Consider the following 26,630-nt stretch of genomic DNA (forward strand, 5'->3'; position numbering starts at 1 on the left):
TTTTTCTCTTGTGATTTGTGAGTTTATCACACAAAAATTTCAATTAATCCCGCTAAGAAAAATTTGAATATGTATGCTTACAAAATTATAATTTATCTGTTTCAATTTATGTGACACAATTTAAATTTCGAAAGTTAATTAAGTTTTTTTTGTTCAATTTTTTTTATATGTCTTTTATATTTCTTACTACTTTTCAACTCAAATTAATGAAATTGACTGTATGAACTTCAAATAGATGTGTTTCATGAAAAATCGCTAATTGATCACATTCTTTTTTTCTAATTTATAGTTTAAAAATGTGATAGATGTGTTTTAAAATGTTTTTATTTTACTTATTTACCAAAAAAAAGGTACATTCTAAACATTTAGGATTTATTTGGTACGAAGGATAAAGAATAACTAATCTCGATATTAATTTAGTATGAGATTATCTCATATTTGATTGGAATAAAATCATGGAATAACTTATCTCAAGATTAATTATTTTGAGATTGTAATATTATTGTTATAACATATTAAGGATGAAATAATAATCCTAAAATACTTAATCTCATGATAATTAATTAACGAGCCCTTAGAATATGTTCATTACCTCCACTTAAGTGAGGTAAATCAGTTTGAATTCCAAGTTACTCATTCAACGTAATTATCATTATCATCATGGCCATCTCATAAATCAACTTAATATAACTACTTTTTCTTCACTTTTCCTAACAAAATGATAAGAAAAGTTGAAAATTAAATACTACTCTATTCTTAATTATCTTTGTTCAATGAAGATTTCTTTTCCTAATTACGTTTCCTGCCTCCCTTCTTTTTAATGCAAAGTGAAATCATTAAATTCTTTTTATTAGTTTCTTTAAAAAAAATATCAATCAATACATTTCTACCAACTTGTTATATAGGTCTTTTATGAATTTGGTAGATCCTCCCCTACTAAATTGAATGACATATATTGAGCTAGTAACAACTCTAGACAAATAAGTAATTATTAAGAGACAATATTAATTAGATTCCAAAAACTTTAATTGCTGAGGGTATTCAAGTTAAACTGTAAAATCAAATCAAGACCCCGTTTGGATGGGAGATCAAATAAAAATAAGTGACAAGAAGAGTATAAAAATGGTTGTCTAATTTTTTACTTAACCATGGTAAAGAAAATCGTAGCTTTAGTTTAGTTTAGGAAAATATATTAAATCCAAATTAATTAAAATTCGTAAAAAAATATTTAGTTAATTAATGTATAATACATACTCCCTCCGTTTTTATTTACTTGTCAAATATTTCCTAATTTGATTTTCTTTTTTACTTGTCATTTTTAACAAATCAAGGAAGAACAATTTTTTTTTCTTCCTATTATAACCTCAATTTATTAATATTGAATTAATGTCTTTGAAAAGTCTAGTGAGTAAATATATTTAAAACTATATCAATTAATAGGAGTAAAATGGTAAGCTTACTATACCAATCATTGTTTTCTTAATATGTGTGTCAAGTCAAAATTTGACAAATAAAAAAAATGGATGGCGTATTAACTAAGGATTAGGGGTTGCAAATCTTGCCAAAACCCGTTCAAGTTTGGACAAATCATGTATTAGTTCAATTCAATCGAGTTCATTAAAATTGAGTTGATATATAAGCTTAAATTGTCTCATGAGATATTTCTTTAAAATATTTTTTTACATATTTTTTATTTGATATGTTATATATAGCTATAACAAAAAGAATATTATTATGTACTATAATTTTATAAAAAAAAAAAAAAACTTACTAAAAATCTGTAGGTTAGGTGATGACACGCGTTTTAGCTTAAGTAGCTTTTGGGTAGATTAATAACCCATTTATTTATGGGAAATTTTCACATATAGCCAATCAAAAATATTTTAGTTATGTTTCATAATTATAGTTTGTTAATTACAAGTCGTAGCTATAGTTATAGCAGCGTTTATATAATTCACAATTTTTATATAACGTCTGTATATTTCACTATACAATTCATGCACAACGTTTGTACAATTTGTTATACAATTTGTAGTATTTATATATTTCGCTATACAATTCGATTTGCGCACAACGTTTGTATAAATCACGTGAATTATACAAAACTCAACTGTATAATCGCACTAATTATACAAAACTCAAACTATAATTACAGTTAGATGTTTGCCGCGAGCCATAATTAATTCAAACTATATTTATGTTAGCTACTTAACTAATATATATTTATTTATCTGCTTAATATTTTCTTTATTTATTAACTTAGCCCCAATTCAATCTAATCCGTCAATTTTACATCTCTACTAGCCATTATAAATATTTTTCGTTGATTGGCCAAATATATAGCTTCCCCTTAATTAAATTCATAATACTTGGATCAGATTTTCATTAAAAAAAAATGTCGGCTTAAAAATGAAAATGTAAATATTTGTTGCTCACATTATATTGCAGTCTTATCCTTGTAATTTTCTCATAATTCCACACATATCCCTTGTTTCAGCCTATCCCTATCATCTCCAGCTACTAGTAGTATTTTACATGAAAACAAATACAGAACAACAAGTCAATTTCTACCCAAAAAAAGACTAACTTTTTCTCTCCCTTTCTCTTTCTCAACGCCTATGAATCCAATGCTCATACGGTTTTGTCTGATTACCACTTAACTCAAAATCAAGAAAATTGAAGGGAAAAAATACCATTTTTTATACAGAGTGCTTGTGGGTGTGGGGTGTGGGGTGTGGGGTGTGGGGGGGTGTCATGGTGACAATGATGATGAAATCTATAAGTTGATGAACGTGGAGTAGAAAATCTGATTTGGGAAAAAGATGGAATTTTGAAAAAAGAAAAAGAGGAAAAATGCAAGAAGCAGAAAACTTTTCCCCTTAGTGGAAAAAGCTCCATTTGTGTTCTGGTTGATTGGTCCCACCATTAGAATCCCAGGTGTCAAGAACTCTTCTTCCTTTCTCTACATTATGCCATCATCACCTGAATTCTCCACCACCCTAATAAAAATGCCTAAATTAACCCCCCCCCTCTCTCCCCCCCCCCCCCGCCCCTCTCCACAGTAGCATCTTTCTTTACTTTCCAGTGTCAAGATTGCTTTTTTTTTTCTACCTTCTTTGGTCTTTAATGGCTACCCCACAAGCCACAGCTAATTTTCTTTGTGTAAATACGTGGGTCGGTGTTTTAGTCATCTGGGTTTCTCTCTTTTAGTCTTTTTGGTTGGTATTGGATACCCTTATAGCCCAAAGTGAAAAAAAAAAAAAAGACCCTTCTCTGGTTCATAAAATCCCCCTTGATATTGTTTTTTAAGCTATCTGATGTTATATGGAAAAAAAAAATTATTCTCTTCAAAACGTGCCAAAGGGGAAGAGTTTGTTGTTTCTGATTGTTACTTGTTTAGTTTTTTCTTAATTGCATGATTCATATGACAAGAAAGTTTCAATCTTGGTGAAGGTCCCTTAATTGATGAAAAAAGGTGACTTTTTTATATCATTGAAAAAAAGGAGTGATTTTGGGTTTTCCAAGTTTCTGCCGACAAAACAAAAAATTACAAGGATGATGATCATATCTTTGAGGTCTTTATGACTTGCTGATGCCACATTCTGTATCAAATAGTTTTCTCAATAGTTGAAGGGTCATTTTGCTGGCAAATTGTTGAAAGTTTTTGCTCTTTGTATAGAAGAAAGTATTGATCCCCTTGAAGATATCTTTGTTGTATTGGAGCCAAATTGCTTTCCATGTAGTATGTTTTTGGGGGAATTGCCTTATTGGAAGTAGTGGTAAAGATTGTTCTTGAAAAGGGGAAAAAAACATTTTTTGATTCTTTACCAACTAGGCAAGTCTACAGTTCCTTTAACTTTACTCTGTTGGGAAACTTGTGGAGTTGAAGAGGGAAATTGATTTTCTTGTAAGTACACTTTGCGCATATTTTATGTCTTCTTCTTTGTTTGCTTCTGTGGGGTTCCAAAATTTTGGTAAAAAATTTCCATTGTTTCCCTGATCAACCTTTACTGTTATGATCTTGGAAGCATCTCGGTTAGCCCTAGTGAAATTCCACATTATGTATGTTAATTGAATTTCATGATCCTTCCCCTCTGTTTGTTACAAACTTTCTAGTGCTTTCACCTTAAGAGATCTCAGTCCATTGGAAATAATTATTTGATGTTTCTAGCTAGGGTCCTTTAGTGGCTCTTTAGCTGCATTCATTTGCTTGGGAGTTTATGGTGTTTTAATTTTCTTTCTTGGATTCAGAAGCTTAGGGAGTTTCCGATTATATGTTCTTAATCTAAGTTCTTTTTTCTTCTTGATAGGCTATTGTAGTATCAATAGAGTGCACTGAAGTTAATAAGTTAACGAATATGGCAAAGAAATCACATCGTCATGCTCTGAGATATGAGAAGGATCGAGCGGGTTGCATTTGGGGTTTGATTAGCATCTTTGACTTCCGTCATGGCCGAGCCACTAGAAAATTACTCTCAGATAGAACGCGAGGAAGCAAACCAGCTCTTGGTAAGAAATCTAGTTGTTCTTTACTCTTTAGAGATGAATCCATCTCTGTTCTTTGCTAGCAGCTTTCTACTTTCCCGATATCAATTCTCCAATCCACTCTCCGTGTCCAACAAAATCACATTATTTTGTCTTCAACAGGTTCTGCTTCTTCAAGCTCTATGCAGGAATTACCAAATCCCAGTGATAATAGACTGACTATTGAGGTATGTTATCAGGATATTGAAATATGGTTCTTTTGGAACAAAAAGCTTTAAAGAGAAAAAAACACGAGATGCTTAAGCATTTCGGCTGATGTGTATCATATGTTGGCATGATAAAATGTATGACATTTATGAATTTAGGATGATGAAGAAAGTGAGGTAGCTGTACCTGATCCTAGAACAAGTGTAAAGGAGCTCATGGAAGAAGAAATGGTCAATGAGCAAAGCCTGGAAGATCAGTGCAATGGTTCTGAATTAGACGCAGAAGATTTTGATTCACAAAAATCATGGCGTTCAAGAAAGAACAGCAGGCGAACACGCAGAGCTTTCCCCAGACCGAGTAATACACACTCTCATGATTTGGATGATGCAGGAAATTTGAGGTCTGAAGCAACTTGTCATCAAGATTCTGGAGGGACGGCCTTCGATGATCTGGACATTGTAATGGAAGAACTCCGCCAGATTCATCAGAAAAATCGTAAATTTGTGAAGCTCCGCCAAGGTCATAACAAGCAGTCAGATCAGACTCACCCAGTTGTTGAAGAAAAGGTAAATGCTGCGATTGAGGTGTTTATCAATCAGAGATCAAAAAACAATAAACAATTGGGAGAAGATAACAAGACCCTCCAATCAAAAGAGTTCATGGATGCTCTGCAGACACTAAGTTCAAATAAGGACTTAATCATGAAACTCCTACAAGATCCAAACTCAAAGCTGGTAAAGCAAATTGGAAGTTTGGAGGATGCTCAGTTTGAGGAAAACCAGAGACCTAACTTGATTTCAGAATCCAATATGTCAGAGGAAAACCATGTTCATGCAAAAACAGATGATGTCATACACCACAAACAACGTAAATTTTTCAGGAGGAGGAGCAAGTCTCAAGAAATTTACCCTCCAATGGGAAATGAGACACCCCGATCTTCAAGTAAAATTGTTATTTTGAAGCCTGGACCAGCAGGCTTGCAATCACCCAGTGCTCAAATCAATGTTAACACTCCAGCTCACTCGCAATGCACAGAGAAGCATACTATGCTGAATGAAAGAAACACATCCCAGTTCTCATTTACAGAAATTAAAAGAAAACTCAAGCATGCAATGGGAAAGGATCGTCATGGGATCTCTCCTGAAGGAACCATCCGCCGATTTCCCCCTGAGCAGCTGAAGCGAAGTAACAGTGACAGAGGGATCTTTGGAGAAAATTTAGGATGGAGTTCTCCTAATAGAGACCATTTTTATACTGAAAAATTTGCTAAATCTCCTCTGGGAATGAAGAGTGGGGATAAGATAGTCAAGTCAAAAGGTGTTGAAGCAGTCAATGTGACTGAGGCATCTGACTTTCCCAGGCCAGGAATCTCTAACATCTACATTGAGGCAAAGAAGCACCTTGTGGAGATGCTGGACAATGAAGATGAGTCAATAGAGGTGAGTAGTGTACAGTTGTCTAAATCCTTGGGGAGGATACTTTCATTTCCGGAGTACAATAGTTCACCTGGCTGCAGCCCGAGAAAAAACAGCAAGGATGGCATGCTACCTTCCCAAACGAGGGAGCCTCTTACTGACCCTATACAGGAAGAGAATGATGACAGACTTCAGTATGTACGAGAAGACCATGTTACGGGTCCAGGTCCATCCAGCCAAGATATAGAGATAGAATCTAGCTGTTCTGACGAGTATCCTAATGAGTGCAGCACCAAATCTGCCAGCACAAATCTAGAGGTTCCATGTGAAAATGGGAACACACTGGATGAAAATGCGGCTTCAACTGATCATACAAGTACTGAAGGTATTCTTCTCTTGATCATTTCTTGAATCTAGGGAACATTTCATTTGCAATTCACTGTTCGCCCATTTCAAAATATATTATCCTGTAAACGGTATCTAAATTATGGCAGGAGATCTAACTGAAGAAGCAATCAAAACCAGATGCCAAGAAGAAGGTGAAATCTTGAGTGTTCCAATTGACAGAGAAATCCAAGTTGATGGTGATGCTACCAATGCAGTGGATGATGGAAACTCTTCTCATGGATTTGAATTGTCATTTGACTGCTTAAAAGAAGTAAGTAGTTCTTGCTAGTACTTCTGTTGCCTACTTTTTGGTATTTCTAGTGTGCATGCAAATGCATTGCTCATTGTATTAACTGAAAGTGTAACAATATTTTTTTGTTCAATTTTAATGAAGTTAGTTATATCATATTCAAATAAGTTACTGGAAGAAAATGATTAATGAGAGCTTTCTTATTATACAGTTTTGTTTCCTTCAACCTCCTACTCTTCTAGTAAATTTCTCATCATTTTACAAAAATGATAGGGTTGTTACATCTAATTGTATTTATGATGTTGAACCTTTTTTTAAAACTTTCCGGTCAATATCCGCAGCATATTTCTTTATATGTTAACAATTTCTGGTCACAAATAAGATTCTAAAAAGAGAGGAAACTCTCATGTTGTACTCTATCTGTGATTTCTTACAGTAATTCCTTCCTATATATAGGTCAACAATTTTTATTTTGGTTGGTTACCTTGCAATATAATTAGTTTGTCTTAAGGTAAGATCTATGTCTTATGGTGGTATTCACTATTTAAAAGACTACAACAGTGTTATGCTAAAACAAAATTGACTTATTAAATTCCCACTAATATGAGATGTGAACTAAAGCACTATTACGGTTTTAATGCTAAATTAGTGGGACTTTAATAAGTAGCAAAAATAACATAAAGGAAGTTCGTGCAAAATCCCCTCGCCCTTGAAAAATGTTGAAGAAAGAATGTACCCTTTTCTAAGGTGCTACAATATCTAAATTTTGAGCTTCTTTATTTCAGCATCCATCTGGGAAGGATCAAACTACTCTATCTTCCCCAGTAGCCTCACCTGCAGATTCTTCAAGCCTCAGGAAAGTTGAAGATCCTGACAGTGCAGTTGATAGAAAAGAGCGACCTAGTCCCATATCAGTACTCGAGCCATTATTCTCAGAGGATGATGTCAGTCCTGCAAGCACCATCTGCCGACCAGGTTAAACATGTTTTACCAATAATTGCTTAAACAAAGATCTATCATTTTTTTATATGCTCACCAACCTGAAATATAGTTCTTCAATTGTATACAATAGATCCAGAAATTCAACCACGGAAAATCCATTTTGAAGAACCAGTGTCTTCCATCAGTGAACAAGATTGTCCAACTGTTTGTTTCGAAAATGAAGAATCCGCTTTTGAATATGTAGAAGCTGTTCTTCTTGGCTCAGGATTAAGTTGGGATGAGTTTCTCTTAAGGTGGCTTTCTTCTGACCAGATTCTTGACCCGTCATTATTTGACGAGGTAGAGTTATTTTCAAGTCGTTCTTGTCATGATCAAAAGCTCCTTTTTGATTGTGCAAATGAAGTTCTTAAGGCAGTATGTGAGCGCTATTTTGGCTGCAGCCATAGAGTGTCACTGGGTAAACATAACATTCGACCTGTTCCAAAAGGAATGGACCTGATAAATGAAGTATGGGAGGGAGTGGAATGGTATCTTCTTCAATATTCAGCTCCACATTCTTTGGACCAGCTTGTCAAAAAAGACATGGAAAGATCAGGGACATGGATGAATCTCCGAGTGGATCTTGGACATATCGGTGTTGAGATGGGGGAGATTATTCTGGAAGAGTTGGTAGATGACACAATTTTGAGCATTTCTGGTGGTACTTTGGAGTGTGCAGAAGATGTTCTCTTACCAATCACAAGTGAAACTGAGAGTAGCGTGGACCAGTAATCAGACCTGTCTCTGTAGAAACTAAGAGAAGGCTTCCATAGACTCTAGATAACGAAGTAGACCATGCTGCTCTTGTGAATCAAAAATGAATCTTGATATCTCAACTAATCATTTCACCTCTCATCTAGCTTCTTGCCTAGAGTGCTTCATATACACTTTCTTCTCCTAGCAACACTACTTACTTTTATGACAATAGCATAACAGACTTCCATGCAAAGCTATAAGCCAATAAAGTATGATGTGTGGCACCGGGGATCAGAGAACTTCCTCATTGATTCAATTGCTTTTTAAGAAATCAGAAGGTGCTAGTTCCTCCTGGGGAAAACCTCATGACATGTAGAACGTGTTTTGTGTGATTTGTTAATGTGTGTCTTACCTACATATATTTAGATCTTTTTCTTTTTCTTTTCGCGTGGCAGATTGGTTGTTGAGGCTACGGGGGTTTGACACAGGCCATCCTTTTTTGGTCTCTCTTTTTTTTTTTCTTAGATAGACTTTTCTCCTGTAAGTACAAAGTGATTGTAACTGAAAATTACGTCAAAGTACAAAAGAAAGAAATAATATGTTGACATGGTTGTTTGAATCACTCTATGATAGCTCATGTATCTCTTAAGCTATTGTTTTCAATTTAGGTAAGTCATATCTTGGTATTTTGAACAAAATTTGCAAAAAGCTTCTGATCGTAGAAGGGTGAAGGAGCTCTCGACTTGCCCACATAATTTTAGTGCCCCTTGAGGGTGCTAATTGCCACTTTGATAGTGCTTCTATTGTCAAAGTCTTTTAAAATCGAAAATAAATGAAATTAACTATGACATTGCTTAAGTTTATGGTAAAGTATCACTTGAAATGAGTATTAATTTCATTACCGGCATGAGTGGGTAAAACAAATGTTCCCTGAGTGGCATCCTCCTATTCCAACATTCACAAGCAAGTACTGCAACTAGAAGATAAAAGCAAGTTTGGATTGACTTACAAGTTCTTTATAAACTGTTTTCAATTTTTTTTAGTGTTTGACTAACCAACTTAAAGTCATTTTGTGCTTAAAATAAACCTCAATAAATAATTGAATTTGTTTGAATAAACTTATTTTAAGCAGCTTATAAATTGAAAACAAATAAGTTAAGCTTCACCTACTTATTTTTTAAAACTTATAAGCAGTTTTTAAACAGGCTCTAAAGCAGTAACTAGAATAATCATCACTAGGCCTGTTTTTATGCTCATCAGAATAAACTATGAAGGAAGATTCAAAATACCAAATATGATGTGTCCTCTGCATGTTTGATCATAGTTACAGAAAATATACCTTTTAACAATTGCCTCAATCAAGAGTGAGAACAAAGATGAGAGGATGAACATGTTCTCTTAAAGCATTTGTAATCAAAGGCACAGGCCGAATGAGGGGACTCGGGGGAGAACATTGTTAAGAAATAAACATGACTGGCAAAGTTTGTTACTCCTTACTTTTAAACTTCATAAAATTCTTTTTTCTTTCATTTTCAAACATTTCTAAGCTGGAGACTGAGACTTCTAACAGGGCCCTGCAAAACGGCGTTAAGAAATAAACATCCTGAAGCATTCATTGCTAGATGATGCGAAGTCACTTCTTCTTTTTTGCTTGCAGAGTCGAGAGCAAAGCTGCAGGCCTCTTCTTTGTAAAAGCTTTTGTTTTGCTGTCTGCTTCCTCTTCATCACTTTCTTCATCAACTTTCCCATCTTTGGCAGAAATTGTTGATGCTTCAGAGCTCTTCAATTTTCTTCTTTTCTCAGCATCCAATTTAGCACGTAGTCTTCTTTCAACGGGGTCATTTGAGAGTACAGTTTGTGATTGACGTGGAACTGCAGCACCAATTCCAAGCCTACGAGGACCTAAGAAATTAACCAAAGGAATTTCAACAAAATCAGTCTTGTTGAAGAAGATTTTTACCTAGGGGGTCGACTCTCTAGAACAACCTCGTTTGGTTTAGCATTATCTGGAGAGTGGCCCATAGTGTTAACCCATTGCTCAGCCTGCAAACGAATCAACATATTAAAAATAACAGTTTATATTCACTAGTTATGCATAACAGTAACAATCAGTCAAGGTACCTAGACAACTCAAGGATGTAGCTCTAGTATTTACCTACGGAAAATCAAGATATCTCGGAAAAGTACCCAAGTACAAGGATATGAATACCAATCATAAGCAAAGAAAAATGATGAGAAAATTTACTACTACTGATTTAAAGAGGAAAAGATCTGACATAGTGGAGTACCAAGTTAGCTCGAGTGTATGAAAGTATCAATGGTCAGTCAAAGAAATATAAGGGAAAAATTATGCCCAGCTCCCAGTTTTTTTGTTTTTTGGCTATACTAACACCCCCACCCCCACCCCACCCACCCTTTTGTTTAACGTTCCATTACTTCAGCACCCGATAGAAGTTATTGCATCTCCTGCTTTAGATCAGGTATAATTCAGGACCTTAGGGATGCTACAGAACAAAACTTGCTATGTTTAGTGCCCATGCATCTTACATTTGAAAGAGTTACCCTCCAAGAAGTTAAAACCGGACATATGGCCCAATCGTAGACAATTAAACACGTCTAACTTCCATCTAGATAGTCCAAGAAAGGAACTCTCACCAATTTGAATGCCCTGTTCAATACAACTAATTGAGGACGTGAAGTTTTCTTTGATGGCTCTTCCAAACTCGTCGTCATTTTAAACTACCTAATAATCAAATCAATCACAACTGCACCATATTAGAACAATTACTTTAAAACAGAGTAGTTAACAGGAAGACGAGAAGGAAACTATACCAGGTAAGATTCAACAGGAATGCCCTAAAAGTTACTCCGCGATGGGTTCTAGACCACAACCAAGAGAGGCTTTTTTTTTGCCCTGTAAAATATGCTGACATGCTCAGTGCGATCAATAATACTCAGAGCAAATTGGTCATCACCAAAACAAGTCGCGTACATCAAATGCAGAACGGCTGGCCCTTCCCTCTCCCCCCCCCCCCCCCACAAAATCTTCTCTTTCTTTTCTATGGTTTATAAAAGCAAAAAAAAAAGGGGGGGGGAACACTTTTCAGAGACCAATTAGCAGCTGTGCGGACACAAAGTTTGTCAGATATGGACACAAAGACACAACTTTTGAAGCAGAGGATGCCTAAAAATAAGGGAAACCTCACCACCCACTCTTTCTTTTTGAATTTATTAACAGCTTTTCAAATGGACTTTAAGGCATCAACATGTTTATGCGATATGGTTAAACATAACATATCAAATTAGACACATAGAAACACATAGCACTCATGTACAATAAATAACTAATAAGACATTGATATGTAGGAGAGAGCCAGCAGCAAGATATAGAAGAAGAAAAGGCTGATTCTGCAATATCTTAATCTCATTTTTTCTATTGGATCTTCAGAATCGACATGTTTTTCTGCAATATATCACATAATAAAAACCATTCACATAGCAAAGAGTAGCATGCATGTCTACAATAAAATTAAATAGCAGCACAGCAGCCAGAAGCAAGCCAGGGAAGGAGGCAAGGCTAATCAAACAGACAGCAGAGAATTAATGAAGAAAAGAGAACCTGAAAAACAGAAGAACAGAGAACTGAAGAAGCAAGCAGTGAACAGAAGCTGAGATCTCATGAGTGATGCAGGTTCTCTACTTCTTGTTCAAATTGGTCTTCAGATAGAGATTCTAGGATTTCAAGGATTTTTTCATCAAACTTTTCTTTTGTTGCTTTAAGCCCCTAATTTTCTTCTAAAAGTTTAACTTGGCCTAATAAGTGTCCATTCGTTGTCCACAAAATAGAGAAAGATAAGAATACATGTTCAGAGCATGTCTGATGCATGAACCTTGCCCACAACACTGCCCTAAGTCTGCTGTTCATGCTTCATAGGCGAACAAAGCACAATGTTTCCCTCGCATACCCAATTGCCCCAGGTCTGATATTACTGGAGCTGTCATAAATAATCTAGAGTACTTGTTGGTTGGAAGCACAGTGGTTAAATGCATTTTCATAGAGCTTCCATTTTTGCACATAACTATCGATGCAACCTAGTCCACTGCAGAAAGAAAGCATATGACCTGATGCTAATATCCTATGCCTAATCCTACATTTGACTCTATTTTATTTTTGAAACCCAATATATGGCACAACTCTGAAGCATTGTTTCTTTGTTAGATTGAAACCTATTTTAAGCTCACAAGATGTTCTGACCATGACTCCCAACACATACTTCTTTCTGCACCAAAGTATGACTCTCTTCCATACAAATTCTTTTTTCAGTAAGTCTCCATTTGGGGTTGTCGGTAAAAGATTTTATCTCCCCCGCCCCTCACCCCTCTTCCCTTAGTACCTATCACATTGATTCTCCCTGCAATATTATCAAATAGGTGATATGATCCGAAGACAGATCTCAAGCTTAAAAGATCAAATCTTTAATGTGTATCAAACAAAAAATACATATCTAGATACAAAAATAAGAAGAAAAAAGTGAAGACTATCAGACTTGAGAGGAAAATTCACAAAGTAGAACGATCTCAATCACCTAGGAAAAGCATCACTTGTATTCCCAGTGCTTGATAAAATACTATGAAGTAATGCTAGCCATTAAATCTGTGATATTCCAGAAGCCTTAGAATACAACAACAACAACAACCTAGTGAAATCCTACAACGTGGAGTCTGGGGAAGGTAAAGTGTACGCAGACCTTACTCCTACCAAGGTAGGACGGCTGTTTCCGAAATACCCTCGGCTCAATAAAAGGATAAAAAGAGGTCAGATAAGACTAAGAAATTCAAAGTGGTATGGGAAAACAAATAACGAAAGCGACACAGATAAAATAGAGTAATCAAAGAACAGAAAGTAATAAATAGTAATATATAAGAACAGAAATTAGAGCACAAAAAATTATAGTGCGCTAATGCGCCTACTAATAAGGAAGAATAACGAGACTATGTACTAGCCCATTACACTGTTTTAGGTCCAGGTGGCCACATTCTGACGAGAACGGTATTCAAAGAATTCATCATAGTTAGACTATTTTTAACAATGGCTGGGTGTACTGCTGCAGCCCTCTCTTATGAATTTGGGACCGACTATACTTAACGAAGCTCGCATAGGGGGTTGTGGTCAGGTAACTAATCATTTAAGGAAAAAAACAAGTAAAGAAGAAGAGCTAGAGCCAATATCCTAATTTACTCAAACAAAGTTTTTAAAAAGTCTTGGATTTTTTTTCCATCTCTAACGACCAAGAATCAGGACATTGTAAGGGAATACAAGAGAAAACATCAACTGCAGTCCATATATAACAATGATAGTGCAGCAACACTAAATCTTCCTAGTAAAAGGTAACTATAGTCTGCTTCTTTTAGAATCCTAGAACTCCCCGCATACAAAATAAAACACCCCCTCAAGAACTTTGATAATAATTTGCTTCTTTAGCTATCCCTAAAGCACAATTTTTCTGACACCTTTCTCATAAAAAAGAAAAAAAAATTGCTTATGAAACAATTCACAAATTGGTAAGAGGGGTTTGCCTTTTACAACTGTGGGGTTTGAATACAACATACCCAATGAAATCTCACTAAGTGGCGTCTGGAGGGGGCAAAGCGTACGCACACATTATCCTTAAACCTTTTACAAACAGAAATGACTGCAACCACAAATTGCAGACATGCCTCAATATAAGTTAGACCAGAAACAGGAATATTCACAAAAGCGACTCCAGAAATCGGAGAAAATTACATTCTGCAGAACATGAATTGATAAATCTAGCGACAGAAACAAGTGGTTCACTAACTTGTTCCTTTGCAACTGGGAATGACATGCATGCTTCCCTGTTAGTTAACAAACACAACCATATGAGTTATATACACTAGACAGAGTACAATAGACAACGCCCGCAGTATACCTGGTAGCCTGTTACACAAAATACTGATCTCTATTCTATTGATGGTTCAATTCTGCATATATTTTTTAAATAGATTATGTAATCAACCACTCAATTAATCAACTATGCCTCAATCCCGCATTTTTTGGGGTTGCCCATAACAATCCTCTTTATCAATTAGTGTATGAAATCTTTCTTTTCTTTTTCATAATCACCCTGGTGTCCGGCTAATTTGCGCGTACCTAGACTAATTTCATCGGATGCGTGATACCTCCCACCAATAGAGGTACCGGAAAACTCTGTCCTAGGGCAGATGGAACAAAACACCAGTGATTTTACCTCCACTGGAATTTTAACCCACGACGAATAGGCCCAAGGGCGGCTCAACCCTAAAGTCACTTTAGGCCCCAAAAAATAAGGGCCTCCAAAGAACCAAAAATCCCCCAAATTCAGTTCGCTCAAATACAAAAACATACCGAAGATGCGCAAAAGAGAAATAAATTCGACCGATTAAACGAAGAACCAAAAGAACTGAGCAGACAAAAGATGAAGGAGATACATACATACGTTAAAATGTTAATATTAGTTGTGAAGCACCACCAATACCACACTTGGAAGAAACCCTAAGTAGAATATAAAAAAAATTATGTATTTATTGTTATAGGTTGTTGCAGGTGGTACCGGAATTGGGACAACCTGACCGGTCTCTATCCGAATGGACCATGAAAATGGTGGTTCCATCCGGAATCGGATGGGTACTGATACTAATTGGTAATTCCTATAATAACCGTTTCGGTTCGGTATATGCCATGACATAACTGAAAATGACTAGATCGGTATTCCGGAATTTAACGTTTTTTTAATTAGTTAAATTAAAGTAATTAATGATTAAAAAATATCTAAAATACATTATTAATTTAATATTTCTTCTAAAATACATTTTTAAAAATTTTGAAGTTTAAATTTCAACTTTTAAACTTTGAAAATTTAAAAATTGAAATTTAAACTTTGAAAAATTTAAAATTTAAAAGTTTAAAATTCAAATTTCGGACTTTTAAAGTTTAAATTTTTAAAGTTCAAATTTCAAATTTGAAAATAGAAGTTTTAAACTTTTAAACTTTGAAATATTTGAAAATTAAAATCATGAAAAATATTTGAATTAAATTGAAGACAATAATTAAAAAAAATAAGGCGAATAGCCTATTATTTATTTATAAAAAAGTAATTAATACAATTTATATTATAATTTACAAATATTAGAAGAGTACCCAATCGTTGCAGCCACCTTCTATGAAGGGTTCTGTTTTAATTAAGCCTCGAATTATCTAATATTTGTACTCTCCAAAATACTCACATCTTAATTCTTCTAACATTTCTCTAGTTACTTGTTCCGGAAGTGGTTGTATAGCTTGTTCCTCCAATGCATCCATTCTGTTTTCACTTGAATCTATCAAAATATTATCAATATCATATTCAAATTGGGCATTTATCCAAAATTTCTACGCTCCGCATTAATTCATTCCCTAAATAATACTGATATCTCTAAGCTATCAGATGCTAAAGAATGCCTATGCTCTTCTATTTGAAATATGATTGCACTAAAAGCTCTCTCTGAAGCTACTAAAGATGCCTGAATAGCAAACAAATTTCGAACAACCCGTTGAAACTTTGAAAATGCCTTGCCGTGGTTCCTACATCAATTCAAAAGGTCGGGTTTGCCTTCTGCATCCTTAATGCTTTTCGTTCCCTGATTAAGAAATTCATCAAAATTATTTTTTTGTTAGAAGTAAGTCCTAGATAACTTTCTAACATATCATCAATATTATCTTCAGAATATTTACACTTAGATGTTTAGGGTTCTTCTTGACGTACTACTTCATTTAAAATAGTAGAATTATACAAGTCATATAATTTTCTACCTTCATTTTTAATACTATATAACCGTGGATAAACTAGGTTCTTCATCATCATTAATACCTAAATTTAAATAAATTTTTTCAACCATTAGTGATGCACCAACTTCTTTGTACGTTGAATTTAATAAACAAGCAGTTAAATAAATTTGAGGAACAGGAAAAAAATATAATAAAAAATTGTAAATATTATTATGCATATATTTTTGAATTTATTTTATTGATATAATTATAATAAAAAATTGTAAACAGTTAAATTTACAGTTACTTTTTATTTCTTAATTTGTCTAATTCACTTCAATTTGAATCAACCATGTTTTAATATTGACTTTGTACGATTGTCTTCAATTCTTTGAGATGTTTCATTAAACATTTCAAACTCAAACTAATTAGGTTATCAAATAATAAAATTTAAATGTCTTAACTTTGAATATCTTCTATAGGTAACAATCACTATAATATTGGTTATTGTAATTTAAAGTATTACGAAATATTATATAAGAAAAAAATGATACTCTAATTGACATATTTAATGAATGGAAGTCTTAATTTTATTTTAAAATACTTTTAGAATAATTTTGATAATTCATGTAACATTTCATTCTATTAAAAAAATTCAAAATTATAATCAATAAGAGAGATTTAAACATTTGTGTTGTTATGTATCATACACTAATTTATATATATATATATATATATATATATATTCTTGTCTTACTGTCAATTAAAAAAATTAATCATTAAATTATAATATATTACAAAAAAATTTTAGAATTTATGAGAATAAAATATAATAAAGGAATTAAAGAAGCTTAGCTCACGTTTCTAAATTTTGGCTTTAGGTCACTCATTCTATTGAGTCGCCCTTCCCTAGGCCACACCCTAGGGATTTTTAAGGAAAACTTACATAAATATATAATATTAAGAAAATATTTACCATCTATAGCAATAAAAAAAAATTACTGAATATTTATAATACAGTTTTAATACATATTGCAGAGAACTATTTATAAAACATATATAATACAAGTTTTATAGATGGATAATACATTTATCACATATTTTAATAGACTTATAATACATTATGTTAGTTTCTTACTACACAAACATAATATATATTTTAAAACACTTATAATACATTTATACTGTATGCATAATTCACTTTTAATACAAGTGTAGATTTATCATAGTATTGCTATATATTGCTATAAATGATAATAAATAAAAAATATCGCTAAAATCAGTAATTATTTTTTTAAAAGCACTCAATCAAGTAATTTTTCCGATTTTTAATCTCTATGTAATCTACAAGTGGGTAATTAAAACAAAAGCTTCACGTTGAACTAAATGAAACCATGTAGCAAGTGATAAATTGAAACCATAAGTTTAAGTTGTAAAGCCATAGTAGTAGTAACAGATGAGAATGAAAAGGAACTTACGGAATATAGAGAAAGTCAAGGATGTGAAAAGTTCTTCCGATTGTTTGAGAAAGTTTGAAGCTGAATTATGTCGAGAAAATTGAGGTGTAGGTGACAAATAAGTCTCTAATTAAAAAGAGGTGACAAATTGATAAGTTCTAGTCCAAAATTTTTATAATTAGGTTAAATGAGGGTAAAATATAATTTTTAAAATTGATTAATCTTTTTTAAAATATAATAAAGTCTCAATCTCTTTTTTCAAATATATTCAAATTCCTTGACGACTTTTCAACTTCTTCCACTTCCTCTCCTCGCATCTCCGCACTCTCTCAAATCTCTACCAAAAATTATGTTCTTTCTTAATCTCTATTTCTTTCTAATTTTTCTTCTCCTTTCATCTCTATCAACCTTGTCGCCGTTATTGTCTTCACTTGTCACTGTTAGGGTTTCGATTTTTAAAGGTAAAATTCTCTTCTTTCTCTTTATTGTTAGGGTTTTTTGTTTATAAAGTGAAAATGGTTATTTAGGTTTAAATATAAGAAGATGAAGAGCCTGAATTTCAAATATTTTTTTTGTTATTGTTGTGATTTTACATATTTTTGTTGTTGTTTGGTGGGTTGCTTGGTTGTTGTACTTAAAAAATGTTCTTGTTGCAGCAACTTAAGAACGTATGTGATTAAATCACACAGTTGCAGAGATTTCTATAACAAGTCTATGAACAACTGAATTTCTTTAAAGCGATTGCTAAATAGTGCAGCAACTGCTGAAACAACAATTGAAGTTTCACAAAACAATTGCTAAAGTTGTTGCTTCTCAACTTCAGCAGTTACTTCAGTAACTCAACAAAAATCTCAACCATCTTTAAATTGTGAAAATGGTGATTTAGGTTTAAATAGAAGAATAAGAGCCTCAATTTTACATATTTTGTTGTTGCATGTCCTAATAAATAGTGTATTTGTTGTTATGTTGTGGATTTCACATATTTTTGTTATTGTTTGGTGAGTTGTTTGGTTGTTGTACTTAAAAAATATGTTGTTGTTGCAGCAACTTACAAACTTGTGTGATTAAATGACACAATTATTGAGGTTGTTCTAACAAGTCTATGAACAACTAAATTTTTTTAAGCAACTGTTGAACTAGTGCAGCAACTGTTGAAGCAACAATTCAAGTTTCACACAACAATTGCTGAAGTTGCTGCTTCTCAACTTCAGCAATTGCTTCAGTAACTCAACAAAAATTTCAATCATCTTTAAATTGTGAAAATGATGATTTAGATTTAAATAGAAGAATAAGAGCCTGAATTTCACATATTTTATTATTGCATGCCCTAATAAATAGTGTATTTGTTGTTATTGTTATGGATTTCACATGTTTTTTTAATATATATAGATTATGTATCTATGGTTAGTGCTTACACCTAGTGAGATGGAGATGGAATTTCTCACTGATTTTGTGCCTTTGGAGTTGATCGAGGATGAAAAAATTAAAAAAGTTGAGAAATACTTAGATGGTTTTGTAGCCATCAAAAGTGATATTGAGGTTGTTGAGGAGAATTTTGATCTTTCAGTGGCCTTTGTTACATATAATGATGATGGTGGTGGTGATTGAAGCAGAAAAAGGGTATTTACTCCGCATTTTGATATTAGTCGTGGTAATGGTGTCGGTGTAGGAAGAGGGTTTTCCCCTTTTTCTCCTAGTGCTTTTTGGTGTTGGTGGGGAAGGAGGATTTTCTCCTATTGGTGAGATTATTCAAGTTACGCCAACAACTCCATTCACGATAGATGAATCTTCTAGAGGCGATATCAGTGCTTTTAAAGTGCCTCTTTGTGCTTGTCAATGTGAAATATGTGCCGACAAAATGAATTTAATGACTCAAAACATTCGGTCTTTAGATGAGTCCATTAAAAGTCTTATAGCCAATAGGGGTGTTAGACCATCAAAAAAGATTTCAAGTTCCTATACACTGATTATCAATAAAAAGAAAAAGCAAATTTCGAATGCACTAGAAAGTGCCAAAGGAAAGAGAGCTGCCAGAGACCTACAACAATGCTAATAATTGAGCGGCAATCGGTGGATATCTACAAGCATGTAAAAAGTGAATCATACAAAAAAATAAAAAATATCTTGAAGGTTAAAGATTCTCAAAAAAAATCTTACACAATGCATGAATTTAATTTTAAGGACTTCAACATGATGACCAACGTGCAGAAGTGGTGGGAGGATCGGGTAAGTTTTAATATCTTTAATTTATTTTGCTAAAATAGTTCTAGTAGATGCACCCCTTGCTGCAATGATTTTGTGTGTTGTTGCAACAATTGCTTGTTTTGTCTCAACAATTGTTATATTTGTTGTAGCAATTTATGTATCTCTCTTAAGTTATTTTTTTTATTATTGTAGCATGTAGATGAAATATTATTCCTAATTCGTCAAAGGCATGTTGAATATTCTCACCGCTATGATACCAAAGACATAATCCTTGATCTTGATTTTTTTTTATTACTTTAAAAGTGTCTATGAGCAATTTGTCGAAAAGAGTTCTCAAACGGGTACTGTCTTTTTGAAGAAACGTATTGATCGGTTTAGCTTTGATGAGTTCTGTTTGAATTATAGTAGAGGAGGTAAATGATTTTCTGGCAGTGTTTCAGAAACAGTCGTACTATCTTGATAGGAGTAAGGTCTACATACACTTTACCCTCTCCAAACCCCACGTTGTGGGATTTCACTGGATTGTTGTTGTTGTTGTTCCGTGGCATGGTGCCAAGAGAATTCTCACTATCTTGAACCTAGGAAAAAAAAGATTTTTCCGCACTTGAAATTCATATCGACGAAGAAAAAATTAATGTGTATGATTGCAACAGAGTTGGTTTTTTGGATGAGAAATTTCTGACACACATTCTGTTGATGACAAAATTATTACCTAGGTTTTTGAAACAAAGAAAAATCTTCGATAGCTTGCCCGACAAACTGTTGAACATAGAATGAAATTTTGAGAGATTGACGAATGCCCCCAAAATGATTCATCAGCAGCGTGCAGTTCATATGCACTTGTATATATTGAACACCTAATCACCAACACTCCTATGACCTTTATGAATGACAATTCGATTAACAGGATGCGGTATAGGTGGATAGAGGGCATCATTGAAGGGGAACTGAAGCCATAGTGCTTATGTTACCAATGTTTGTTAGTTTATGAATGATTCTTAGACACATTATTTTTTAAGGTATTTTGTATATTCATTTTTTAAAGACAATTTATGATTCTTAGTAATTTTATTAGGTATTTGTAAAAGTAAATTTGTTTGATCTGCTGTAAATTTTACTATATGTATTATTTGTTGAAAAATTGTTAATTTGCTTCAGCAACTGTTGTATTTGCTGAGAAAAATCTCAACAAGTAGGCAATCTGCTTCTGCAATTGCTTAACTTGCTGAATAAAATCTCAGGAAGTATGTAGTTTGCTTTAGCAACTGTTGTACTTGCTAAGAAAAATCTCAGAAAATAGGCAGTTTGCTTCAGTAATTGCTTCAATTGCTGAATAATTTCTTAGCAAGTAGGAAGTCTTCTACAGTAACTGCTCTACTTGTTGGAGATTTTTGTATCAATTAACTAATTTGCTTAAGCAACTACATAAGCAATTAGGCTATCTATTTCAGCAACTGTTGTAATTGCTACAAAAATTCTTAGCAAGTAGGTGGTCTCATTCAGCAGCTACTGCAGTTGCTAAAATAATTATTAGCAAGTTATTGAGTAATTTAATTATTAATTAATTATATCAATTATATTAAATAATAAATTGAGTGGTTTTTATATATTATAATACTTATACTTGATTTTAGTGGTGATCTTATACAATTACATAGTGATTTATTCACAATAGGCGATAAATTAAGTAATTACGTGCATAGTCAATCTTAATTGAGTAATTTGATTATTAATTGATTATATAAATCATATTAAATAATAAATAGAGTGATTTCTATATATTATAATACTTAGACTTGATTTTACTGGGAGATCTTATACAATTACATAGTAATTTATTCATAACAAACGATAAATCGAATAATTACATGCATAATCAATCATAATTGGGTAATTTAATTGTTAATTGATTGTATCAATCTTATAAAATGATAAATAACGTGTTTTTTATATATTATAATACTTAGACTTGATTTTAGTACTAATCTTATATAATTATATAATAATTTAATTATAACATGCGATAAATCGAGTAATTACACGCGTAGTCAATCATATCTGAGTAATTTGATTGTTAGTTGATTATATCAATAATATTAAATGATAAATAAAGTTGTTTATATATATTATAATACTTAGATTTGATTTTAGTGGCGATCTTATATAATTTACATTGTAATTTATTCATAACAGGCGATAAATTGAGTAATTACATGCGTAGTCAATCATAATTAAGTAATTTGATTATTAATTGATTATATCAATCATATTAAATGATAAATAAAGTGATATTTTATATGTTATAATACTTAAACTTGATTTTAGTGGCAATCTTACACAATTACAAAGTAATTTATTCATAGAATGAAAGCAAATATCCTAATTGCTGCAGCAAATTCAGTAACTTGCTAAGAAAAATCTCAGCAAGTACAGCTGTTGCTGAAGAAGACGTCCTACTTGCTGAGATTTTATTCATCAAGTGAAGTAATTGTTGAAGCAAACTGTCTATTTGCTAAGATTTTTCTCAACTCGTACCGTAGTTGCCGAAGCAAACTTCCAACTTACTGAGATTTCATTCAGAAAGTGAAGCAATTGCTGAAGCAGACTGCCTACTTGTTGAGAAAATACACAACAAGTACTGTAGTTGCCAAAGCATTTGTTAAGAAGATTGTTCAACACCAACATTACATATAAATTTTAAAAATTTCACTAACAACAAAAGCAGTTTCGATATCAAATTTATTCCTATGGAGCATTTTGCTCCGAGCTTATTGTTCTTTTATGCCCAACCCTTTTGCGTATGAAATATTTTTTTCCGTCTCTTCTTGGCCCTTCTTCCCACCTTGCCTGGATCAACATGTGGAGGAAGTATTTCCCTCTATAAAAATTTCATACGAATTTTCCAAGTATCTTCTGGTGTCACGGGTTTAATTTCCTCCAAGTATGCAAAAAGGTATGTCTCCACCTTGTAATATGGAGATGAATACTAATAAATGCGCCTTCCACAATCATCACCATATTGACTTTGAAGCGTTTTCATAGCATGTGAACACAATATTTTGTCAAAATCAAAAACTCTACAGATGTATGATTTGCATTGCAAATCAACTGTTGCAACTGCATTGTGATCGGTGACAATGTACTCATTGTTGACAGTTTGATGAACTAATAGCTTGTTCTCCAAATTACCATTTTTTATAATTTTCCGTTCAATCTTAGGAACAAAAATGGTTGATGTGTTGATGAATATGTTACGCCTCTCATAAAATTTTCTCCGTATCTTTGATTTATATCATCAAAAAAGCAGTAATAGAATATTCTCTTTCATCAAGAAATATTGCGTTAATCGACTCAATAATGTTTGATGTCATAATTTTGTACCTATAAAAATAACAATCAAAATTGTTAATAAAATTAAAATTACTGAAATATATTTATACAAAGCAGCAATTGCTACATTTGTTTCACAATTGTTGCACTTGTTCATGCATCTGATGTAGCAGTTGCTAGAGCATATGTAGCAATTACTGCAATTATTATTCAATAACCAGTGATTTACACAGTTTCAGTAGTTTACCTATTTTTTGGAAAAAATGATCTGCTCCATCTTTGAAAACAAACATGTTCCAAATATCTTTTTAATACTTGGATGTCTGTCAAAAATTATGCACAATTTTGGATATCATCCACAAAGCTGCTCATTTGCTTGAAAAAGTATCAGTAGGAGGCATCACACCCACTGTCCCCTACATGAAATGCCATCTGAAAATATAATTTTTTGTATCTTGTGCTACGATAGACAATAACACTCATCCGTACTTACTATTCAAGAATGTCCCATCCACAGCAATGACTTTTTGAATATGTTGAAAACCACGAATCGAAGCTCCATAGGGAATAAAAAATATTTAAACCTATCATTTTCATCGAGCTTCAAATCTGTCTTACTTTTCAGAATTAACATTGTAAGTATATAACGGTAAGCGTCAAGCACTGCATAACCATGCTCATATGTCCCCCTTACCAAAGCCTTTGCAATCTCAGTTTCCCTCCAAATCTTTCAATAACTAACCTAGCAACCCAATTCAGTACGGATTGAATTCTGAATATCCTTTGTAGAAGGTCCTTTACCTTTGGGAAATCTATCATTGAAGTATTCACCAACGACTTTTCAGCGGCACGTGGGTTATGACTCGTGAGATTTTGCGAACCATAGTATGCATTTTTTCATACTTTCTGATATAAAATCATCAAAACTTTCAAACTTTATAGCTCTCATCCACCACTTGCATTCGAGATGTACACATTTGATACAATACACGGTACGCTAGTTGATCACCTTTTTTATTCTAAAATCTTTTTTCACACACGAAATTTTTAACGTAGTATCTAGCTCTTGCTTATTCTTGAATGACATACTGATGTAAAAATCAGTTTCATCAGATTGAGTATGATTAGATGACTGTTTAATTTTTGGAGTATTATGGTCAAATTCAAGAGCAGAAGTAGAAATATGAATAGAAAGGAGTATGTTCATCGATACTTTCTTTTTCTAGAAAATCATTTTACATTTCTTGATCTTGACGGTACTCAATCAATGTTTCACTCACATATACCCTTAAAACGGGTCTACCTTCATATTCCCAATAAGTACGCAAATTAGATTGATTTTTTATCGTAAAAGGAGCTACATTTTGATTTTCACCACTATAATGCATATAACTGATAACAAGATCTTTCAAGTCACAATTCAGATCACAGCAGGAAATAATTTTGTTTGCATAATCATCATACGTGATATCTCTATCCACAATCATCGCCATCGTCTCTATCATTTCTTTATTTTTTCAATGCCAAATATAACGATTGTTGGACTCAACCTATTCACTATTTCAATCTATTCCAACATATATTTTATTCTCCACTGATGGAGTTAAATATTGGTACCTATATTATGATTCAAAAAATGGTCATAATTTTCTTCTGATTCTGTCTACAATTTATTCAACAACTGTTGAAAAATTTCAGCAATTGTTGTATTTGTTTAGTAATTAATGCAGCCATTGTTGCATTAATTGTTGTAGCGCTTGAAATATCTAAAACAGCAGTTGCTGAACATGTTTCAGTTTGCAGTGTTTGTTTCAGTAATTGATGCAGCAATTGCTGAAATATATTCAGCATCTGCTGTAGAACCTACAACAACAATTGATGAATGTGTTTTAACAATTGATAAAAAAAATAGAAGCAACAATTAGTGAAACAATTATTGTAACATATACAATAGTTATATTTGTTTCATTATTTGCTATATTCGACTCGACTGATGATGAAGCAGTTGCTGAAACATTGCAACAGTTGCTGAAAAAAATTCAATAGTGACCAAAAGAATCCAAATAAGCAATAGACACAAACCAACAATATTTACTTACTAAAATTGTCGAAAATCACCTCTCAAGCAATGCCCAATGCCACACCAACGTAATTTAATTCCAAATTGATTTTATTTTTTAAAAAATCCAAATTAAAAAAGAAAAAGAAAAAAAGAGGTGCTTTCTCTCTCTCTCTCTCTCTCTCTCTATATATATATATATATATATATATATATATATATCTCCTTTTAGGCATAGTAATACCAACACAGCGAGAAAGAAGAAGAAGAGGAGGAGGAGGAGAAGTAGGACGAAGCGGAGGAGAAAAAACGCGCAAATGAAGAGCTGTACTTTTTTTAGGTTAGGGTTTTATGAGAATGGGTCAAAGTGTAAAAAAAAAAGATTGAGCACTTGGGTCAAAGCTTATTAATTACTAACCATAAAATTGTCACCAACTCTCAATTTTTAAAACTCTTGCCACTCTTTTTAAATTTTAACACATTTTTGTCATCCTTAATTAAATGTCCCAATTATGTCTCACCCATTACTTATATTTTTATATAGAGATAAATGTTAAAAATAGGTCTAAACTATCCGCCTTTTGAGTTTCATATCTAAATTATTGGGAGTGAGAGTTTGTGTTTCTCAAACTAATAAGATATAGTTTAGGTATGAAACTCACATTTTTAATAGTTTAGGTATGAAACTTAAAAAAAAAAATAAGTGTGTTTTTGACATTTATTTCTTTTATTTGAACAAAAAAAAGCAAAAATAAGAAAGAATAACTGTCTGGCTGGCTTAACTTATTTTTAGCAATTTATTTTTTTGGCTTATAAGTTGTTTTTATCTTATAAGTTGTTTAGATAAGTTAAGCCAAACAGATCCATTTATATTTTTGGGGCTTATTTTAAGCACAAAATGGCTTTAAGTTGGCTAGTCAAACAATCAAAAAATCTGAAAATAACTTATAAGCAACTTATAAGTCAATCCAAACAGGCTCTAACCACAAATACAAAAGAAGAAGTTTTACTTTGCACTCCCGCGTTCTAATTTATATGATGTTATTTGATTTAGAACAAATTTTTTTAACAAAGAATTGACACAAAATTTAAGAAAGAAATATTTTAAATTTTTCAGTTTAAAATAAATCAAAGATATTTGTTGGCTATAAATCATTTCATTAAAAATAAAATAAATATTTTAAAATTATGTCACTTTAATTAATATTAAATATAAAAATATGTCAATTTTTTAAAACTTATTAAAAAGGAAAGTATGTCATACGAATTAACACAAATAAAATAGGCATAATATATAAATATGACATTTAACTTGGCCTCATTTTACATTTATACCCACTAATTTTGGATGTGC

General features: G+C 32.7%; 2 protein-coding genes across 9 annotated transcripts; one reads left to right on the plus strand and one right to left on the minus strand.

Moving 5' to 3' along the window:
• Window positions 1-2,736: 2,736 nt before the first annotated feature.
• LOC129886565 (uncharacterized) lies at window positions 2,737-9,043 on the plus strand. 7 transcript variants are annotated; one of them, XM_055961296.1, is made up of 7 exons: window positions 2,737-2,937; window positions 4,311-4,509; window positions 4,645-4,712; window positions 4,851-6,492; window positions 6,602-6,765; window positions 7,530-7,719; window positions 7,796-9,043. In XM_055961296.1, the coding sequence occupies exons 2-7, from the start codon at window positions 4,359-4,361 to the stop codon at window positions 8,455-8,457; spliced, it is 2,877 nt and encodes a 958-aa protein (XP_055817271.1). In that variant the 5' UTR covers window positions 2,737-2,937; window positions 4,311-4,358; the 3' UTR covers window positions 8,458-9,043. The 7 variants fall into 7 exon arrangements, with proteins under 7 accessions (XP_055817271.1, XP_055817270.1, XP_055817274.1 ...); XM_055961295.1 differs by lacking the exon at window positions 2,737-2,937 and adding an exon at window positions 3,074-3,907; XM_055961299.1 differs by lacking the exon at window positions 2,737-2,937 and adding an exon at window positions 3,074-3,907 and having other exon boundaries at window positions 4,648-4,712.
• Window positions 9,044-9,707: 664 nt separating this feature from the next.
• Window positions 9,708-15,088, minus strand: LOC129886566 (uncharacterized). 2 transcript variants are annotated; one of them, XM_055961303.1, is made up of 5 exons: window positions 14,919-15,088; window positions 11,254-11,335; window positions 11,077-11,164; window positions 10,382-10,464; window positions 9,708-10,313 (listed from the first exon to the last, which is right to left on the minus strand). In XM_055961303.1, the coding sequence occupies exons 3-5, from the start codon at window positions 11,152-11,154 to the stop codon at window positions 10,055-10,057; spliced, it is 420 nt and encodes a 139-aa protein (XP_055817278.1). In that variant the 5' UTR covers window positions 11,155-11,164; window positions 11,254-11,335; window positions 14,919-15,088; the 3' UTR covers window positions 9,708-10,054. The 2 variants fall into 2 exon arrangements, with proteins under 2 accessions (XP_055817278.1, XP_055817277.1); XM_055961302.1 differs by having other exon boundaries at window positions 14,915-15,088.
• Window positions 15,089-26,630: the final 11,542 nt, after the last annotated feature.

The sequence above is a fragment of the Solanum dulcamara genome, chromosome 4 (assembly GCF_947179165.1).
Source record: "Solanum dulcamara chromosome 4, daSolDulc1.2, whole genome shotgun sequence".
NCBI lineage: Eukaryota > Viridiplantae > Streptophyta > Magnoliopsida > Solanales > Solanaceae > Solanum > Solanum dulcamara.